We start from the raw sequence: 19,599 nt of genomic DNA, 5'->3' as shown, positions 1-19,599 counted from the left end.
ATGACCTCCTTATTGCTGCCACCTTTCAAAACAAATGCCTGCAAGCTATAAAACAACTGGTAAGAATCTTATGGAAAGCAGGATAAAAGTTGTCCAGAAGAAAAGCCCAAATATACTGCACAGCAGGTAAGTACTTAGGATTCCATAACTCAGAGGGAAGCCATAATCTTGGCCCAGGATGCAAAGAAGCCGCGTGCCGCATCCCCATACCCACCAGTCACTGGAAAAAGCGTGCATTTTTGGGTGCCGGATTCTGTCGCAGGTGGATAACTAATCTTGTGATCAATGCAACGGCCCTGAACATGACCCATTTCTATGGGGACAAGAACAACAGACTGCTTTCAGAACCCTGGAGGAGGCCTTGGTCCAAGCCCCAGCACTTCCTGATCACCAAAGAGTGCTTTACCTGTATGTGCAGGAGAAGAGGAAATCTGCTGTTGATGCTCTCACCCAATACTTGGGCTCATGGCAGCATCCTGTTGCATACCTGTCCAAACAACGGGTTCCAGTGCCCCAAAGCCTCTCCCCTTATCTGAGAACAGTGGCTGCGGTTTCTCTCCTCATTCCAGAAGCTGATAAATTGACCATAGGACAAGAACTCTATGTTCGTGTTCCACATGCTGTCCAGCCACAACAGTACTAAGCCATGCTATGTGAGAACCCAAGGAACCACTGTGAAACTGTCAACTCACTGAACCTAGCCACTTTACTCCCAGAACCTGACCAGGGCAACTGGTCGCGGGCCTACGTGTCAACATCTACACTGACTCGTGCCCATGGGTCCCTGTACAAGGAACTGGGCCTACTGAACTCTGGAAGAAAATGCATCAAACATTCATCTGACATTTTGGCACTACTCAAAGTGGTCTGGGCTCTTGTCCAAGTTAGCATCATCCATTGCTGAGCCCACCAGAAAGGAAACGCTGGTGTGGCTATTAGAAACAGGCTGGCTGACGGCACTGCAAAACATGTCACTTTGAAAGACTCTGTGCCTCAGTCAACCCTTGTCCTGCTGTTCCTTGTACCCATCTCTGACTGGTCACTCCTATATAGCCTAGCTGAACAAAATGGAATGGAAAAAGGAACTAGACCATTCCCTGAATAACAAGTGGTACCAATTAGAAGATGGGAGAATAGTTGTCCACGTCATGGGCTGCAAACATTGCCCGTTTACAGTAACACAAGCAGTCACCAGAGGATGCATGGAATGTGCCAATATAGCCCTGACAAGGAACAAGCCAACAACCAAGGAATCAAACTGTTGGAGCATTACCTATATCTGACATTGACTTTACTGTTATGTCAGTGTTTGGTTTGTTTGTTTGGTGAATTCCGCTATATCCTTGTCATCTAATGCTCTTACTCTGGCTGGGTAGAAGCCTAGCTCACCAGAATAGAAAAGAAGAAATAACAAAAGAAAGAAGTGGTCCGTTTCCTGCTTACTGAGATAGTTCCAAGATATGGAATCCCAATAACAGTTGGATCTGACAATGGCTTAGCTTTTGTACACAAGTGCCTGCAGGAATTAGCCACCAGCCTCAGTCTTAAATAGAAACTACACATTGCCTATAGACCTCATAGCTCAGTAAAAGTTGAGAGAATAAATGGGGCGCATGGGTTCACAAAGTAGTACTACAATATTTAGGGGTGGTTGGAGAGCCAGTAATTCACTCCAAATCTTTACCAAATCTGATGCCTCTGACATGTTTATATTGGGCAGTAGTGATTCACAGATTCAATTGTTGTAGTTGGAATCACTTTTATTACCCCTTTTTTGACAGTAGCTCTGTAAAGGTGCACTACGTTCTTTTTTTCTTCTATGGACTAGTTCACTGATTTGGGCCTTGGTGTAGCCCAGTGGTAGTCAACCTGGTCCCTACCACCCACTAGTGGGTGGTTTAGGATTTCAGGTGGGCGGGGGTGGGTTCTGCTGAAAACTACAAGTGGGCTTTGATGGCTGTGGACCAAGGCCAGCAGGAGAGATCCTTTCATCTACCCTGCCTGGCCCATGCAGAGCCAGCCTTGGTGTAAGCCATCAAAGACACTTCATTCCAGCAGAGGGAGGGAAGGGTCTGAGTTGCAAAACTCTGATACAGTGCTGTGCTTACAGGAGTACAGGAGAGTCCGCTTGCAGCTGGAGGAGCTGCTCGCTAAAGTTAACATACCACCAGTTCTTGCAACATTATGTTCCCCCACCCTGGTGAAAGGTAAGAAGAAGGGGGACACATTAAGGTTGATTTTCACATCTTACCCACCTACACACAGCATAGACCCTATGCACTCTCCACACACAAACCCACACTACACCCCTCACACGCACACACTACCCACCTCACACACACACACACTGCCTCCCTCAAAAAAAAAACTTTTTTTGACTTTTACTTAAAAAATCTTTTACTGATCTACAAAATTGAATGAAACAAACTGCTAAATAGATTCAAAATGTTGTCCTGAGTTTAAAAACACGCAATGTTTGTGTTTTTTTGCTTTTATTTGCAAGTTATAGGGCTATAAGTACAAGTAGGAAATTGCTGTTTCAAAATGTAAATTTTTCAAATGTATCAATAGTGACATTGTAACACTGTTATGTCATAAATCTCCAAAAAACACCCCACATGTGTATATTTTTTTTTAAACTAGATAACCCAGGGTATTCATCTAAGAATATTCTTATACTTTCTATGCAGCCATTTTACTACAAACCTTTGCCAAACTTTGCATAGGTAGTTTATTTTTTTCACATAAATTGCAATTCAGTTATACATTCAGATTCAGTTAGGTGTCACTACCAAACAACACCCCAATATGTGTTCAGCAACATCTCCCGAGTACAGGGATACCCCCCATGTAGAGGTGTGTCGGTTGGCGGGGGGCTAAAAGGCCACATTTGGCAGGTGCGCATATCAGTTTCCCAGCTTGGAATTTTGACATGTAGTCAACCTGCATGCATGTCCTATTTGGGACATTTTTTAAGCCGGCCAATGTATTTTACCCCCATCAAACCATATATTTTGAAAATTAGACACCCTACGGTATTTCACATGGTGGTATTTTAACACTTTCCATGCACTAATTCTACCACCAGGCTTTGTCAAACATTGAGTTGGTAAATGTTTTTCAGTTTTTTTCACACACATTGTACTTTAGGCATGAATTAACTGATCCTGTTATGTGTCACTGCCAAACAACACCCCAATATGTGTTCTTGGGAAATTTTGAAGCCGGCCAATGTATTTTACCCCCATCAAACCATATATTTTTGAAAAGTAGACACCCTAGGGTATTTCACGTGGTGGAATGTTTACACTTTCCATGCACTAATTCTACCACCAGGCTTTGTCAAACATTGAGTTAGTAAATTTGTTTCTTTTTTTTTCCCACACACCTTGTACTTTAGGCATGAATTATCAGATCCTGTTATGTGTCACTGCCAAACAACACCCCAATATGTGTTCAGCAAGATCTCCTGAATACAGTGATACCACCCATGCATAGGCTTGCCTTTGGGGGCTAAAAGGCCACGTTTGGCAGGTTCGCTTACCAGTTTCTCAACTTGGAATTTTGACATGTAATCAACCTGCGCCCATGTCCCACTTGAGCCAATGTATTTTACCCCCATCAAACCATATATTTTTGAAAAGTAGACAACCCAGGGTATTTTAAATGGTGGTATTTTAACACTTTTCAAGCACTGAATTCTACCAGCCACCAGCCTTTGTCAAATTTTTGGATAGTAATCTTTTTTTTGTTTCTTTGTCACACACATTGTACTTTAGGCATGAATTAACAGATCCTGTTATGTGTCACTGCCAAACACTGCCCAATATGTTCAGCAACATATCCCGAGTACAGTGATACCCTCCATGTATAGGGTTGCTGGGTTGTTTGGGGGCCAAAAGGCAACAATCAGAACTTGTATATGTCAGTTTTTCAACTTGATATATAGGTATGCTTGGTCTATCTTCAGTTTGACATATTTTTGCACCCCCCAGTTAATGTTACCATCATGACAGTATAGTATTATATATTTTTATAAAGTAGACATCAAAGGTTATAGAGGATGGGGTGTTTTGACTTCTTTCCCCCAACCATTTTGCCCCCCAAAGAAAGTGTAGTGGTAATTTTTTTTTATTCTGTTTTTTTGCACACGTCATCTGGTTTTGGCCAGCTGGTTATGTGTTACTGCCAGAAAACTTGTTAGACCCAAATGTGCAGGTAGCAGCAATCTTTAAACTGACTCCTGCAAATAGAATCTAACTGGGGATTTGGGGGAAGGAAACTGACTAACAAAAAATGGCTGCTTTGCAAAGAAACAAAAAATAAAATAAAAATTCAGGAACACTTCTTACACCTGTTCTGTGTGGTACAGCTTGAAACATGTTCCTACACACAGTCCTGTTTTTGAAGGGCAATCAGGACAGTGAAAAGGGGTGTCTGTCCTTTTCCCGTTTTTAAAACAGACCCGGCAACGTTTCTGGGTTTTGTTTTTTTCTAGAAGTTGGCGGTAACTTAAAAATAAAATGTCTGGACTCAGCTTGCACCGTTGTTGGAACTTGTCCATCTCCATAAATTGTTAAAGAAATTATTTTCAACTGAAATTGGAGAAAGGTGGTTTTCCCTGGATTATTTTTTTTAAAAAGCAAAAATGAGTTGTGGGTTGCTATTTGCATCAGATAGCCACCTTTTTATACCACGCGTTGGTTTTTCGTAAAATAAGATATGGCTGCATCAACTGATCAGCCAAATCAACACCCCCCCATGTACTTATTATACGCACTGATGCAAACCCGTTTGGACTCTACTCTGCCCCAGACAGAGACGTCTGACATGCGTTCGTCATGGATGGTGGTTAGCATGTTGACATCCTTCCTGTCCTTAAATTTTAGTGCAAGCACTTCAGCTTTGCGAAGTGCTTTACATTCGCCTTTTTTTAATTTTGCATCTATGAGAGATCGTGGAAAGTCTTTGGAATTTTTTCTGGCAGTGCCGAAGGCCAGTGTCTGTAAACCATAAAGTGTTTTAAACAGACGGACACTACTATAAAAATTATCCACATAAACGTGGTAACCTTTTATTAAACAAGGGGTTTAGTAGGTCCCATACAAGTTTCCCACTTGTCCTCAGGGAGTCAGGACAGTCAGGAGGTTCCAGTTGACCATCTTTCCCCTTATATACACGAAAGGCAAATGTGTATCCACTTTCACTCTCGCACAGTTTGTTCAGTTTTATGCCATACCTAGAGCGCTTTGAGGGAATGTATTGTCTGAACCCTAATCTCCCTTTGTATTTCATTAGAGATTCATCTATGGATACATTTTGTTGGGGAGTATAAACATCTGAAAATTTGTCCTGAAAATGGTCTAGCAGTGGGCGTATTTTATAAAGCCTATCGTATTGGGGGTGATCTCTAGGGTGACAGAGGGTATTGTCACTGAAATGTAAAAATCTCAGCAGTAACTCGTATCTGGCTCTAGGCATGGTTTGGGAGAATACTGGACTAGACATTATTGGGTTGGTGCTCCAGTATGATCGAATCGATGGCTTCTTTATAATCCCCATGAGCATTGTAAGAGCCCAGAATTTTTTAAGCTCTGGGACATCTGTGGGATGCCAGTCATGCTCCCTGACTGTATAGCAACCTGGATTGTTATCAATATATTGGGTAGCATACAAGCAGTGGCGGACTAAGGGGGGGCGGAGGGGGCGGTCCGCCCCGGGTGCCACCTGGTAGGGGGGTGCCTTGACCCTGGTCTTGGGACTGGAGGGGGCTGTGTGAGCTGTGCCCCATGGCAGCTGGGGTGTCGCACAGCACACACGGAGCGGCCAGCAAGCTGAAGTGGCCACACGGAAGGAAGAAGGGGGCGGAGCTACGGACATTTAGGGGCGGAGCCTATCCCTGAGTGGGGGCGGGGCTTAACACGGCCCTTACAAGCTGCTGTAACTGCTGCACATGGAGGTGCAGCAAGAAGAAATCCCTGCCTCTCCACCTAACAGGCTGCAGGGAAGGACTTCAGGGAATCCTTTCCTCCAGCCCACACTGTCTGTAAGTTTAAGAGTGTGTGTGTGTGTTGGTGTGTGTGTGTAACTGTCTGCCTGTAACCAGGGCCGGCCTTAGGCATTTGGGCACCCTGTGCAAAAAATCTTCACAGCGCCCCCCCTTCCCGTCCCCCCTCCCCCACTCCTTACCCCTTCCCACACACACACGCAGACAGTCAGACACACACACGCGCGCGCAAACAGTCACACACACGCGCGCAGACAGTCTCACACACACACACACAGGCAAACAGACACACACAGGCAGACAGCCACACACACACACAGTCAGACACACACACTCACTAACAGACAAACACACTCAGACACACACTAACAGACACAGACACACACTAACAGACACAGACACACACTCACAGACACAGACACACACTAACAGACACAGACACACACTAACAGACACACACTAACAGACACACACTAACATACACTAACATACACAGACACACACTAACATACACTAACATACACACACACACACACTGACATACACACACTAACATACACAGACACACACTAACAGACACACACTAACATACACAGACACACACTAACATACACTAACATACACACACACACACACTGACATACACACACACATTAACATACACAGACACACACTAACATACACACACACTAACATACACACACACTAACATACACACAGACACACACAGACACACACTAACATACACACTAACAGACAGACACACACTAACATACACACACACACTAACATACACACACACACACACTAACATACACACACACACACACTAACAGACACACACACTAACAGACACAGACACACACTAACATACACACTAACAGACAGACACACCCACTAACATACACACACACACACACTAACATACACACACACACACACTAACAGACACACACACACACTAACATACACACTAACAGACACAGACACACACTAACATACACACACACTAACATACACACACACACACACACACACACACATTAACAAATTTTTTAACATTTATTTAGACCCCCCCCCAGCCTCCTTACCTTTGGGAATGCCGGGGGCGGGGGGTCTCTTCCTCCCTGGTGGTCCAGTGGCTGCTGGGCTGGGCGGGCGGCGCTGGCGGGCGGCTGGCGAGGGAGCACTTTCTCTGAGCTATATGCTCAGCTCCCTCGCGCGCTGCAGAGTGAGGCTGGGAGCTGGAATATGACGTCATATTCCGGCTCCCAGCCTCACTCTGCGGCGCGCGAGAGAGCTGAGCATACAGCTCAGAGGAAGTGCTCCCTCGCCAGCCGCCCACCCAGCCCAGCAGCCAGGCATGTCTGTTAGCCGCAAGGCTAACAAGACATTTGCCTTGGGCATTTGGGGGTGGCTTTTTTTGCCGCCCCCTGGAAAATGCCGCCCAAGGCAAATGTCTTGTTAGCATTGCGGCTAACAGACATGCCGTGTGAGCTATGCGGCCGCAGGGCGCCCCCTGCACCATGGCGCCCTGTGCGGCCGCACAGCTCGCACACCCCTAAGGCCGGCCCTGCCTGTAACTGTGTGTGTATGTGTGTGTGTGACTGTCTGTAACTGTGTGTGTGTGTGTGTGTGACTGTCTGCCTTTAACTGTGTGTGTGTGTGTGTGTGTGTGTGTGACTGTCTGTAACTGTGTGTGTGTGACTGTCTGCCTTTAACTGTCTGTGTGTGTGTGACTGTCTGTAACTGTGTGTGTGTGCGTAACTGTCTACCTGTAAGTGTGTGTGTGTGTGTGTGTGTGTGACTGCATGCCTGTAACTGTGTGTGTGTGTGACTGTGTGGGACAGTCTGCCTGTGACTGTGTGATGCTGCCTGTTACTGTCTGCCTATGACTGTGTGTGTGTGTGTGTGTGCAGACTGTCTGCATGTAAGTTTTTGCGTGACTGCCTGTAACTGTGTGTGTGGCTGTAACTATGTGTATGACTGTCTGCCTGTGACCGTGTGTGTGACTGTGTGTATCTGCTTGTAACTGACTGTGTGTGTGTAATTCTCTACCTGCCTGTAACTGTCTGTATGACTGCCTGTGACTGTCTGCATGTGACTGTGTGATTGTGATTATCTGCTTGTAACTGTGTGTGACTGTCTGCCTGTAACTGTGTGTGAGGGGGTGCAGGGATTTTGTAGAAGGGGTAAGGGGTTTTAAATAGTTTTACAGGGGGGGGGGAGGTGGTGGGGGGGGGTGCCAAACCCAGATAGTCGGGAAAGCAATCTCCTCCCAGATGGTATCCCCTAAAAATAGTTCTACATACTGCATTGGGGAGAAGCCATCCACATTAACAGTAATGCCTGCGTTGGCACTAAAAGGGGGGACGTTGGGCTCAGCTAACTGTGAAGGTACCCAGTCCTCCTCCACATTCGGTGTAGCAGAGGAAGCACAGCTTCTTTCTTCAACCGGCTCACACACAGATGACATGTCGTCTTGACTAGATGTGTCAGAAAACTGACCTGGGTCAAAATCTGACGCAGTGTCAGTGGAGTCAGAGTCTGACGCCAAGAAGGCATATGCCTCCTGCAAGTTGTACATACGCTGCATGTTTTACACACGACTAAAACAAATTACAAACACACAAAAAAAAATGTATACTTTTCTTTTCTTTTCTTTTTTTTTACTAAAACAGACTAAACAGCAATCCCTAAACCAAGTCCTGTCACAAAAATCCAAAGGAGATTTGGGGGAAGGATACTGACTAAGACAGACCAAAACAGACCAAGACAGACCAAGACACAGATTTTTAAAACAAATGTAACCCTTTAAGGGCAAAAAAAAAATACAGACAGTACAAATGCACTGCTGTAACAGATCTGGCAGGGAAGGGGTTAAAACTGTTTTTTTTTTTATTCACTTTAGATACTGTATAAAGCTCTGGAACACTTCTGCTGCAACAAACTATCACGATCTCTGTCTCTCTCGCCTCACAAAACGCTACAGAGGAGAGAGGGGCAGAGATCACTGTCAAAATGAGTGTTTGTAACACCCACTTTGACAGCAGCCAATTGTGAGCGATCGCGGATCGCTCACGCGCCGCAATTGGCTGTTACTATCTGCCTGGGATGTCTGGCAGATAGTTACAGGGTTATACTGGCGGGAGCGATCTTTGATCGCTTCCCGCAGCCCGTTTTTCACTATGACGGTTCAGGACCGTCAGCGGTCCAAACGCACGTTTTACCCCTGACGGTCCTGAACCGTCAGCGGTCCTGAAGGGATTAAACTCTTTGATAACTCTTAGTAATCAACGATTTCAAGTAACACTTTAATAAAAATATAAACAAATAATACTATACATAATTTTGTACTTATTATTGAAATATCAATAGCTTTCTATGCTTAAAGGGACACTATAGGCACTTTAACAACTTATGTTAAGTTGTTATCTGCCTTCCATTCTGTTAGTATTAGTTTACAAATTAGAGGGCTTGTAAGTGCAGCTTCAAGCTATGCCTTCAAGCCTTGTGGGTATGAGAGATGGGAATCATACTTCCTCTCATTCTGTAACATACCATGATGTCACATGCTTATGTACAGTGCCGTCCTGGTCGGTTATAGAGAATCATTGTATGTAATGATTCTTTTTAGCAGAATCTTAAGTGCATTGCGGCAAGTGCCACGCATGTGCCTAAGGTTCTCATTGCTCCTCTATGCGGAGCATTGGGTTGGCCCATTATTATTAGGCACACCTCCAGGATGATACACAGAGGGAATTCTGGCACTTGGGAAAAGGTGAATATTTTGCTTTATTTTCATTTAAAAAATTTTTCCATGGGGTACCTAATTGATAAGGGGCATCAGGGCTGTAGCAGATATGTTTTCCTAAAGCTACAGTGTTCCTTTAACCCCTTAAGGACAGACGACGGATATATTCCGTCATGATTCCCTTTTATTCCAGAAGTTGTGTCATTAAGGGGTTAAAGAAGTACTCCAAGCACACTGACCACTAAAGAATGTTGTAGTAGTTATGATACCAGGTGTGTTCTGCTGCTCCCACAAATGTAAAAAGTCAAACTGTTTTCGAATGGCTTAATAACTTACCTCGCTCTTAAGCTAAACATTGCCGTGCAGGGCTAGCTCATTTGCAGAGTGTCAGCTGATCACTCTTGCATCACCGGTCTTCATGCAGATAGCTTCCGGCTCTCCATAAGGTAGCAGACCTCAGATATGTTTGTCAAATTGTTTGACTAGTAACAGTAGGGAGTGCTAGGGCATCCCTGACACCATACTCACTATAGGGAGCTGTAGTGGTCATGGTGCATGGAATCTTCCTTTAAAATTTATAAATAACAATCATTTCTAAATTAAGTATTATTATTTTATTATTTATATAGCGCCAGCAAATTCCATAGTGCTGTACAATGGTACATAATACTATAAACATGAAATACATACACTAAATACAAAAATCAATTTACCATTAAGAAAAATGGAACAAAACTTGCAATTTGTCATGGACACTTTATTATGGTTAGATGACTGAGATGAAGGTGCCCTCTTATGGTGCCAGTAGTGCACTGGATTCCCCATTATAAGGAATGATTTGACTTCTTCCCTGGGGTTCATTAGGCATCACTCCCAGCCTCTACTGCATTCTATGGGGAAGTGGAAACCCTCTGTCTGAGTTAGACCCAGTGGTGCTGTTATTCTGATTGGTTGAGAGCAATCAGCTAGCCTGTATTGCAGAGCTTGGCTTAGGAGAGCTGATTGAAACTCCTACTTAGGAGATTCTGACTCTCCATAGGGATTAGATCTGGTAGTGCCGAACCGACCCCAAATAAGAATTCAAACTATTCTACAATTGTTCAACTACTTAGAATGGGAGAAAGTGAGGACATTCCAGGCACCAAAACCACTACAGTGAGCAGTAGTGGTTATGGTGTTTGGAATGTTCTTTAAAAAGAGAGAGGACTTTGAATGGTCCCAAAATCCTTTAATCAAATGTGCTTCACTTTGCCTGCAAGACTAATTGCACCATAACTTCCACTCTCAGTTTCCTAAAGTCCAGGAGTCTTCTGTCACATTCATAATTATCATTGTTTTTTTTTTGTTTTTTTTTAAATTCTTTATTTATAGTTGTGCATGACATAACAACGGGCTTACGTAGCCACGACAGCTGACGTAGGCGGCAAACATCAAAACAATATATACATGGCATAGAAAAACATATTGCACAATTTTTTATATTTTAAGAAAAGAAAAAACATAGACAGCGGGTGTGTATGACCCTCTGTAGTTGAGCTTTCCTGGCCGACCAGCCCCTTTATTTATTTATGCGTTCAGTGATTCTTGTCGGCAGGCCAAGGGCGACTCCCCTAGCATACACAGGTAGCCTTAACCTAACTGCATCTGTAAACATGAGCTATACAGGTGGTCAATGACAACCCACTCTCGTATCAGAGGCTGTCGTAGTGATCCCCCGAGATCTGGATGGTTATGCCAGCAGCCATTTGTCACTTCGCAGAGATAATCAGTACGCTACATGTAGTCTGGGGCATATCATGCAGCTTTAGTGCATACGGGCCTAAGAGCAGCAGTAACGCGTGCCCTCCCCTAGCAAGGAGGCCCCTGTGGTGAGTGAGGCTCCCGATAGGGCCTAGCCCATGCACAGCAGTAGTGACTACGTCTCCCGGGTAGATCCCACCCAGCAGCCTCTGGCAAATATATGCTAACCATAAAAATAAAAGCAAAGAAAAGGGGGAAAGAGAGAGGTCAAAGATAGAAGGGTAGGGCGTGGGGCGGGGTGGGGCGGGAGCCATTAGGGGCCCACTGTCGTCAGTCTAAGTACTCGCAGTTGTCGATACCTCTGCCGGTCCTAGCACCAGGGGCTATTTTCCCAGGGCGCCCAAATTTTTTGGAATTGTGTCTGCGTTCCTCTAACCCGTGCCGTCAGGTCATCCATCACGTACACCTCTCTCATTCTGTTAAGTACCCCCGCTATGGCCGGCGTGGTCTGTTTAAGCCAATCAGCCGCCACTGCTCTCCTAGCTGCCAGTGTAAATTTATGAATGAGTTTTTGTTCACGTCTCGTCCACCCTTCTACCGTTCGACTGAGCAGGTATAGCCACGGGTCCCAGGGAGGGGGTCTGGAAAATACCTGGGCCATCATATCTCTAACCTGTTGCCAAAAGCGTACCATCAGGGGGCATTCCCACCACATGTGGATATAGGTCCCTTTCATCCCGCAACCCCTCCAGCAGAAGTCTGTAGGACACTTCCTCATGTGGCATAGCTTAACCGGGGTTGTATACCAACGAAACAGCGTCTTAACTGCTTGCTCCTGCATCGTTACGCACACAGAAGATCTATGATTGGCTTCCCAGATCTCCTGCCATTCCACCCCCTCTAGGTGCTCCCCTAAGTCCCTCTCCCACTGGTCGATATAGGCCATGTCGCCCTCTACAGTGGACACAGAGCAGAGGTGAGCGTACAACTGGGTTATCAGACCCGTAGGCATATGGTCTCGAAGGCAGATTCTTTCAAAAAAAGTCATGGGTGTTTGGGCCGCAGCTCGGACCCATGGGAGTCTTACGAAATCCCTTACTTGAAGGTATCTGAAGAAATCTGCAGGTGTGAGGTGACCCCTTTGTTGTAGGTCGCTAAATGATATCACTTCTGAGCCCTGCACTAATTGGTGAATGCGCTGCAGGCCTATGCGTTCTAGATTCCTAAAGTTCCTTGCCGACATACCCGGGGGGAATGCCCTATTTCGCAAATAAGGCATCAACGGAGACGGGGCAGACGCTAGGCCATACCTCAGCTGGGTCCTATCCCATATGTGCATAGAATTCAATATAGCTGGGCATGTGGCCCTAACAATTGGTCTTTTATCTTTGGGAACCCAAATTAGTAGCTGCGGTATATCTGCCCCCACCATCAGCGACTCCAGGTCTACCCATTTCCTTTCTCCAGGCGGAGAGTGCCATAAAACTATCTGCGACAATTGTGTCGCCAAGTAGTATCCATATAGGTTAGGTAGACCCAGGCCTCCTCTATTCTTTGGCCTATATAGGGTGAGTCTCGAGATTCTGTGACGTTTATTTTGCCACACGAAATTCCCTATCGCCTGCTGCAGGGGCGCAAGGTGCGACTTGGAGAGATGTATGGGCAGAGATTGAAAAAGGAATAGAATCCTAGGTAGTATATTCATTTTGACTGCATGTATTCTCCCTATCCAAGATATAGGCTTTTCATTCCATGCCTCCAGTTCCCTAATGAGTTGTTTTATGAGTGGTGTGTAGTTTTGTTGCAGTAGATGGTCCGGGTCTGCTGTCAATTTAATGCCTAGATATTTAATCGTCTGTCGCTCTATGTGTATGTGGTGTTCCCTCTGAAGAGCAGCCAATTCTACTTCTGAGATCGCAATAGGAAGGGCGCTAGACTTGGACATGTTGGCTTTGTAGCCTGACACAGCTCCGAAGTCCTTTAGGACCCCTTGCAAGGCCCGCAGCGAGTGGATGGGGTCAGTGAGCGTCAAGAGCACATCATCCGCATATGCCGATACTATGAATTCCCTGCCCCCCACTCGAACCCCCTGAATGTCCGGGTGTTTCCTGAGGGCCTGGAGCAACGGCTCCAAGGAGAGTACAAATAGGAGCGGGGACAAGGGGCAGCCCTGTCTGGTGCCATTATACAGCCTGAAAGGGGTCAGCGGGGCTCCAGAGATTTTTACTTGCGCTCGCGCATTGCTATACATGGCTTTGATCAGGGTCATCGCATGATCAGGGAAACCAATATGAGATAGTAGTGTGAATAGGTACGTCCATGTGACCCTGTCAAACGCTTTTTCAGCGTCCAAAGATACTAGCATAGTCTTAGTGTGTGTAACTTTCTGCTTCCAAATGATGTCAATGTTCCTGCGGGTGTTCTCGAACAATTGTCTGTTTTGCACAAATCCCACTTGATCCGCGTCCACCAAAGTGGTCAAATAGGGGTTTAGTCTCGTCGCTTGAATTTTTGCTAAAATCTTCATGTCGTGGTTAATAAGGGAAATCGGCCTATAGCTACTCGGGAGGCCCGGGTCCTTGTCCGGCTTCGGTATTAGGACAATGGTCGCTAGTGACATATCTAAATCTGGATCGCCTCCCGATCTAAATTCGTTGAAAAGAGCCGTTAAGCGAGGGGTCAGCTCCTCACGGAATTCCTTATAGTAGCTTCCGTCGAACCCGTCAGGTCCCGGAGCTTTCTTCCCCTTTAGGGCGGCTATAGCTTGCGCTACCTCCTCATTTGTGATTTCTGCCGCTAGTACGTCTGCCCCTGCCTGATCTAGTTTGGGCAGTCCTAAGTCTGCCAGGAATCGCCGCGTCCGAGCCTCTTCCCCAGCCTCCCGCATCTCGGAACCCGGGGTGTGATTGTACAGAGATTTATAATAGTCCGTGAAGACCTCTGCGATATCCCGTGGACCAGTTTTAGTCGAGCCATCTTTGTGTTTTATGGACGTAATGTGTCCCCCGCGGTGCCTAGGTTTCAGGACCCTGGCTAATAGGGTATCCATTTTGTTCGCATGTTCGTAGAAGTTCCTCCTGGACCACGTAAGGGATCTAGCCGTGTCGTCAAGGAGCAGCTGGCGTATTGCCAACCTTACCTCTCGCAAGCGCTCTGCGGTGCGCTCCGTCGGGTTACCCTGGTTTTGTTGTTCCGCCCTCTTAAGGTCTATCAGGAGGCCCTCCAGCTTCTGAAATTTCAATTTCTTTCTAGCTGTCGCTACTTTGATGAGTGTGCCTCTTATCACCGTTTTATGGGCCGCCCACACGGTGGCTAGTGTCACATCTGGGGTTGTGTTGGTCTCGAAAAATTGTTCGAGCTCTGCCCTAATCTGGCTTGCTATATCCGGGTCTTTCAGCAAAGAAGTGTTAAGACGCCACGTCCACGGGGTCGCTTCGCATAGCCTCCCCAGGGTTAGTGAGATGTCGGCATGATCCGACCAGGAGATAGTCCCAATGTCCGTGCCGAGTATCCTCGGTAGGCACCCGGTATTGACCAGGAACATATCGATCCTGGAATAGGATCCATGCGGGGCCGAAAAGAAGGTGTAATCTTTTGTGCTTGGATGATGCGCTCTCCACGCGTCTACCAACCCCGAGCCCGCAATGAAAGTTTGTAGCAGTTTGTCCTGGCTCCCCCTGCCCTGTGACCTATGCATGCCACCGTCTGTCTTCCTGTCCACTGCTGGACAAGGTGTCGCGTTCATGTCCCCCCCTACAATGATCATCCCACGAGGTAGTGTCTGTAATTTGGACTGTATTGACTCCCAGAAGGCTGCCTCTGGGCGGTTTGGGGCGTATACATTAACTAAATGGACCTGATGGGAAAGCAAGGTGCCTGAGACTATCACATACCGACCCTCCGTGTCGGATTCAGTGGCTACTACCTTGAGGGGGCAGCTATTCCGTATCAGGATCGCCACTCCATTGCGTTTGCATAAAGCCCTGGCTTCATGGGTCGAGCTATATGTGTGGTCTTTAAGTTTAAATTTAGCCTGTCGGGGGAGATGCGTTTCTTGAATAAAAGCTATGTCTGTCCTCATTCTCTTAATTTCTCTAAATAATAGTCTCCGTTTGGTTGGGGAGTTAAGCCCCTTAACGTTCAGGGAAGTTATTTTAACTGCCATAGTCCGTTCCACTCGGTCTGCTGCAGTGCACGCCCACCTCTGTCCCCCCCACGCCCCCGCCCCCCACCCCCTCCGCGACGCCCCTGCCCCCAGGATAAAACAGGGAAAAAGAGAGAAACTGGAATTCAGGAAAAGGAAGAAAGGAAAGAGAGAATAAGAGGGAAACAAAAAAAAAAGAAATTGAATCAAATAAAAGAGAGTGGTGCGCATCTCGCGCTCCACCAATAGTGCCTGGTCTTACTCTCCGCCAGGCGTCAGTGGGGTCAAGACCCCGCATTCCAACCGCGTCCAGCGCTCGGAGGAATATGCGGGATCGCGAGCCCATCCCCCTCAGCACAATGGAGTTTACTGAAATTGTACATAGACATTGTGACATACACAGCATGGCAACGAAATTGCCCTCCAATAGGGGCATCTGGGGCGCCGTACAGAGTGCTCGCCCGCCCTAAGGCTCCGCTACCGGTAAAGCAATGTGTGTAAGCATGCAACCACTTGACAACATAACATTTCAACAAATACATCAAAAAATACTTCAAAGGAAGGGGGGTTAGAAACAGCAGTATGGCCGTGCGACTTGGGACTCCCTATCCCTAAAACGGGCAGTAGCCCTCACTCCTCCAATCCGTGTCCCTTTCTACTCTCAACCTCCCCCCTCGACCCCCCAGGATCCTAGTGCCGCTATGCGGCCCCCAGCGGCTATCCACATGGGATAGGCACTGCAACCATGCCCCTACGGCCCTCGGGGTGTCCGGGGTCTCCGTTGACGTCCCAGGCAGGGTCACACACTAAGTTCTCGCCTCTAGGTCGTACTTATACAATAATGGCGGCTTCCAGTCAACCTGCCCTTTGTGATCTTATCTGTTTGACAATTCACTTATTTACTTTAGTTCCTGCGTTATTAATCAGAAAACTATATTTTGTAAACAGTTTACATTTTTCGTTTGTACTCCTTTATCCCCCCATGAGATACACATTACCTGTAACTAGTCTACATACATGGTGCAAAGAGAACTTTTAATGTAATGGTGGTTTCACCCTTTTTTTGTTTTTGTTTTTTGCGTTTTAATTCTACCGTCTCCCCCTTTTTTCGTCTTTATTTTTTTTTTTTTTTTATTTTTTTTATTTTAAGTACATTTATGTGTTAACGTGTAAAATACTGTGAAGACTTATGGTCGTCGTCGGGAGGTGACTACGGTTATGAGCTATGTCTTGTAACCTAGTCCCATTATCTCCGTCGGTACGATTGTACCCCGGCCACCATTAATCCTTCCTAAGACATACCCCCCTCTTTTGATTAAAAAACTGGAGAAGAAAAATAACAGCAACTTCTGCACGGGTTTGCTTAGAAGCCATGGTTCCCGGCAGTACACCGGGCCCGGTCAACCTGTCGTGCAGATTACCCAGAGCGCCGGCCCCCCTAAAGCGGTAGGAAACTCACGTACCCCTGCCTTCATGCATAAAACAAGTAAGAGTGAAACTATAAACAGGGTACATCAGGCTAGGGGGCCGCTTGGGCGATAAATCTATCAAAGAACCCATAGTGTTTGTGTCAGTCCTGCAACTGTAAGCCTCCCCGGGGCCTGTATGGAAGAGTCCGAGGCTCCCTGCTGCGAAGCTTCGCTCCCATTCTCACACACACTGGGAGGCCAGTCGATCGTGCATGGGAGACAGTCCCCAGCCCCCTCATCAGTTGCCTGGATGGCCGGAACAAATCCCCCAGGGCCCCCTCCCCAGTACCGCAGTAGCCCCCCGCTCACCAATCCAGCACCGAGAGCCCAGGGAGGTCCAGGGTTCCGCATGCCCAAAAAACCCACCCAAGCACAGTCCCGTTCCCCCCCCACAGGGCCTCTGCTTCGAGGAGATTTATCCCAGGGCCAACATACCATACCGGCCTCCGAGGTCATCGCCGACGAGCTCCCACCTCCTGCCATTCAATCGGGAGAGGGTCCAGCACCTGTTGCGTAGGCCTCATATCTGGTAGGTCCCCTCGAGCAGCTACTCCCAGGGCATCCATGAAGCCTCTCGGGTCTCCGTTAGGGGTCAGGGTAAAGGTCTTCCCCCCTCTAAAAGCCATCAGGCGAAATGGGAACCCCCAAGCATACTGGATGTTCGCCCCTCGCAGGGCTTCCGTAACGGGCCTCCACTCTCGCCTCCTCTGCAGCGTGCTGGGGGCTAAATCTTGGTATACCTGTAGTTCCTTGCCGTCATGCATTAACTTGGCCTCTCTGGTTTTGCGCATTAGTGCTTCCTTCGTCTGGTAGAACAGAAAGCGGACAATTACATCCCGAGGGGAGTTGATTTCAGCCCTTCTCGTTCGGAGGGCACGATGAGCCCTTTCCATGTGCCATCGATCTTCGGAGAGATCCGGCAGAAGGGGTCTAAACAACGCCATAAGGATGGTCGGCAGCATGCCCTCCGTTTCGCCCTCCGGTAGGCCACGAACACGGAGATTATTTCTCCTCGATCTATTGGACATATCTTCGATAGCCAGCTCTGCGTCAGTCATCCGGGCCGCCAGGCCGTTAAGGTGGGTCACCGCCGCATTATGGGCCTTGGCTGTGGCCTCCATCCGCTCCTCGAGTTGGGCAGTGCGTGTACCCAAGGCCGCAATCTCACCTCGGAGGACCGCTGTGGAGTTCACGATTTCGCCTGCCAGGTAAGCCTGGACTTCAGCGAGGCGGTCCAAGATTTGCGAAGTTTCGCCCTTGTTTCTTCTTTCACCCAGTGCCTCGTGTGGTGAGCATGGTCGGTGTGAGGGGCTCCGTCCGGCGCCATCTTGGGGATCCGGAGACCCGGCTTTATGGGCCGTCATCAGGTCCAGGACCGACGTACCCCCCTCGGTTCCCCTCCTGGGCTGTTTCTTGAGGTTCCGCTTCTCCATGCTTGGCAATAGTTATCGATTCGTGTCTAAAATACTGCTAAAGTAAGCTTTAGATTGTGCGTTGGGGCCGGAGCTCTACACAGCCACGTCCAGTTCGATCCCTGGTCAGGCCACGCCCCATCATTGTTTTTTATTATCATTCCTCAGACTGTTATTGATTGAGTAGACATATATAATATCTGTAATGTGCTTACTAATGTAATCATTATTTTTATCCTTATCAAATAAAGTTTGTTTTTCAGGACACCAAATATTGACCGATTAGCTAAAGAGGGCGTAACATTTACCCAACATTTAACCGCTTCTCCATTGTGCACTCCGAGTCGTTCAGCCTTTCTTACAGGCAGATATCCAGTAAGATCCGGTATGGTCCTTTATTGTATATATACATCTTTGCTCATATGATTTTTATGCCATTAGCAATGAGGAAATACATATGCACGTCACTTGCATTCATTGCTATGACAACTGTTAGGCTGAGATGATATACAGACCTCACAAGGGAACTAGCTACAGTATCTCACTACTATGTTAGAAACATATATGCAAAAAATTAATTCTCAATCCATTCTGTTATAAAGTCATGCATTGAGTGTGAGAGAAGAAAAATCTATATATTTTTTTTGTTTTTTATTTGAAGGGCTGTTATCAGACTGTTTGGGGCCCACACAAAACTTGATTGGTGGGTCTCCTTAACACATATTCCAAGACACACACATGCATAATCACACATGCACATAGACAAAAACACTTGCAAGGATACTGACTGCCACACACACAGAGGCACACTGGTAGACACACACTGACAAATGCTCGCACATTCTGATAGACACAAATATATACACACACTGAGAGACACAAACTTTAAGTAAATTTAAGTGCTCTTTACCGAAGTATTAGTAGCGTCCCTTTGAGAGCAACCCTAATTAAGAGTCTTGTGGAAAAGCAAAGCTGGGATATTATTCTCCTCTTCAAAATGTCTGTATGTTCAAAGGAATACTATAGGACACACCTGCAGGGTTTACCAGGCTATTAACAGAGCAGGAGAGTAG

General features: G+C 46.8%; 1 protein-coding gene across 1 annotated transcript in view; it reads left to right on the top strand.

The window, feature by feature from the left end:
- Positions 1 to 19,599, top strand: part of STS (steroid sulfatase) — a 333,313-nt gene that overhangs the window by 44,167 nt on the left and 269,547 nt on the right. The window contains exon 3 of the mRNA XM_063450160.1: positions 18,790 to 18,911. Coding sequence (XP_063306230.1) covers positions 18,790 to 18,911 — 122 coding nt within the window. The remainder of the gene's footprint in view (positions 1 to 18,789; positions 18,912 to 19,599) is intronic.

The sequence above is a fragment of the Pelobates fuscus genome, chromosome 1 (genome assembly GCF_036172605.1).
Source record: "Pelobates fuscus isolate aPelFus1 chromosome 1, aPelFus1.pri, whole genome shotgun sequence".
Lineage (NCBI taxonomy): Eukaryota > Metazoa > Chordata > Amphibia > Anura > Pelobatidae > Pelobates > Pelobates fuscus.
The sequence above is the reverse complement of the archived record's forward strand: the minus strand, read 5'-3'. Positions and strand labels throughout refer to the sequence as shown.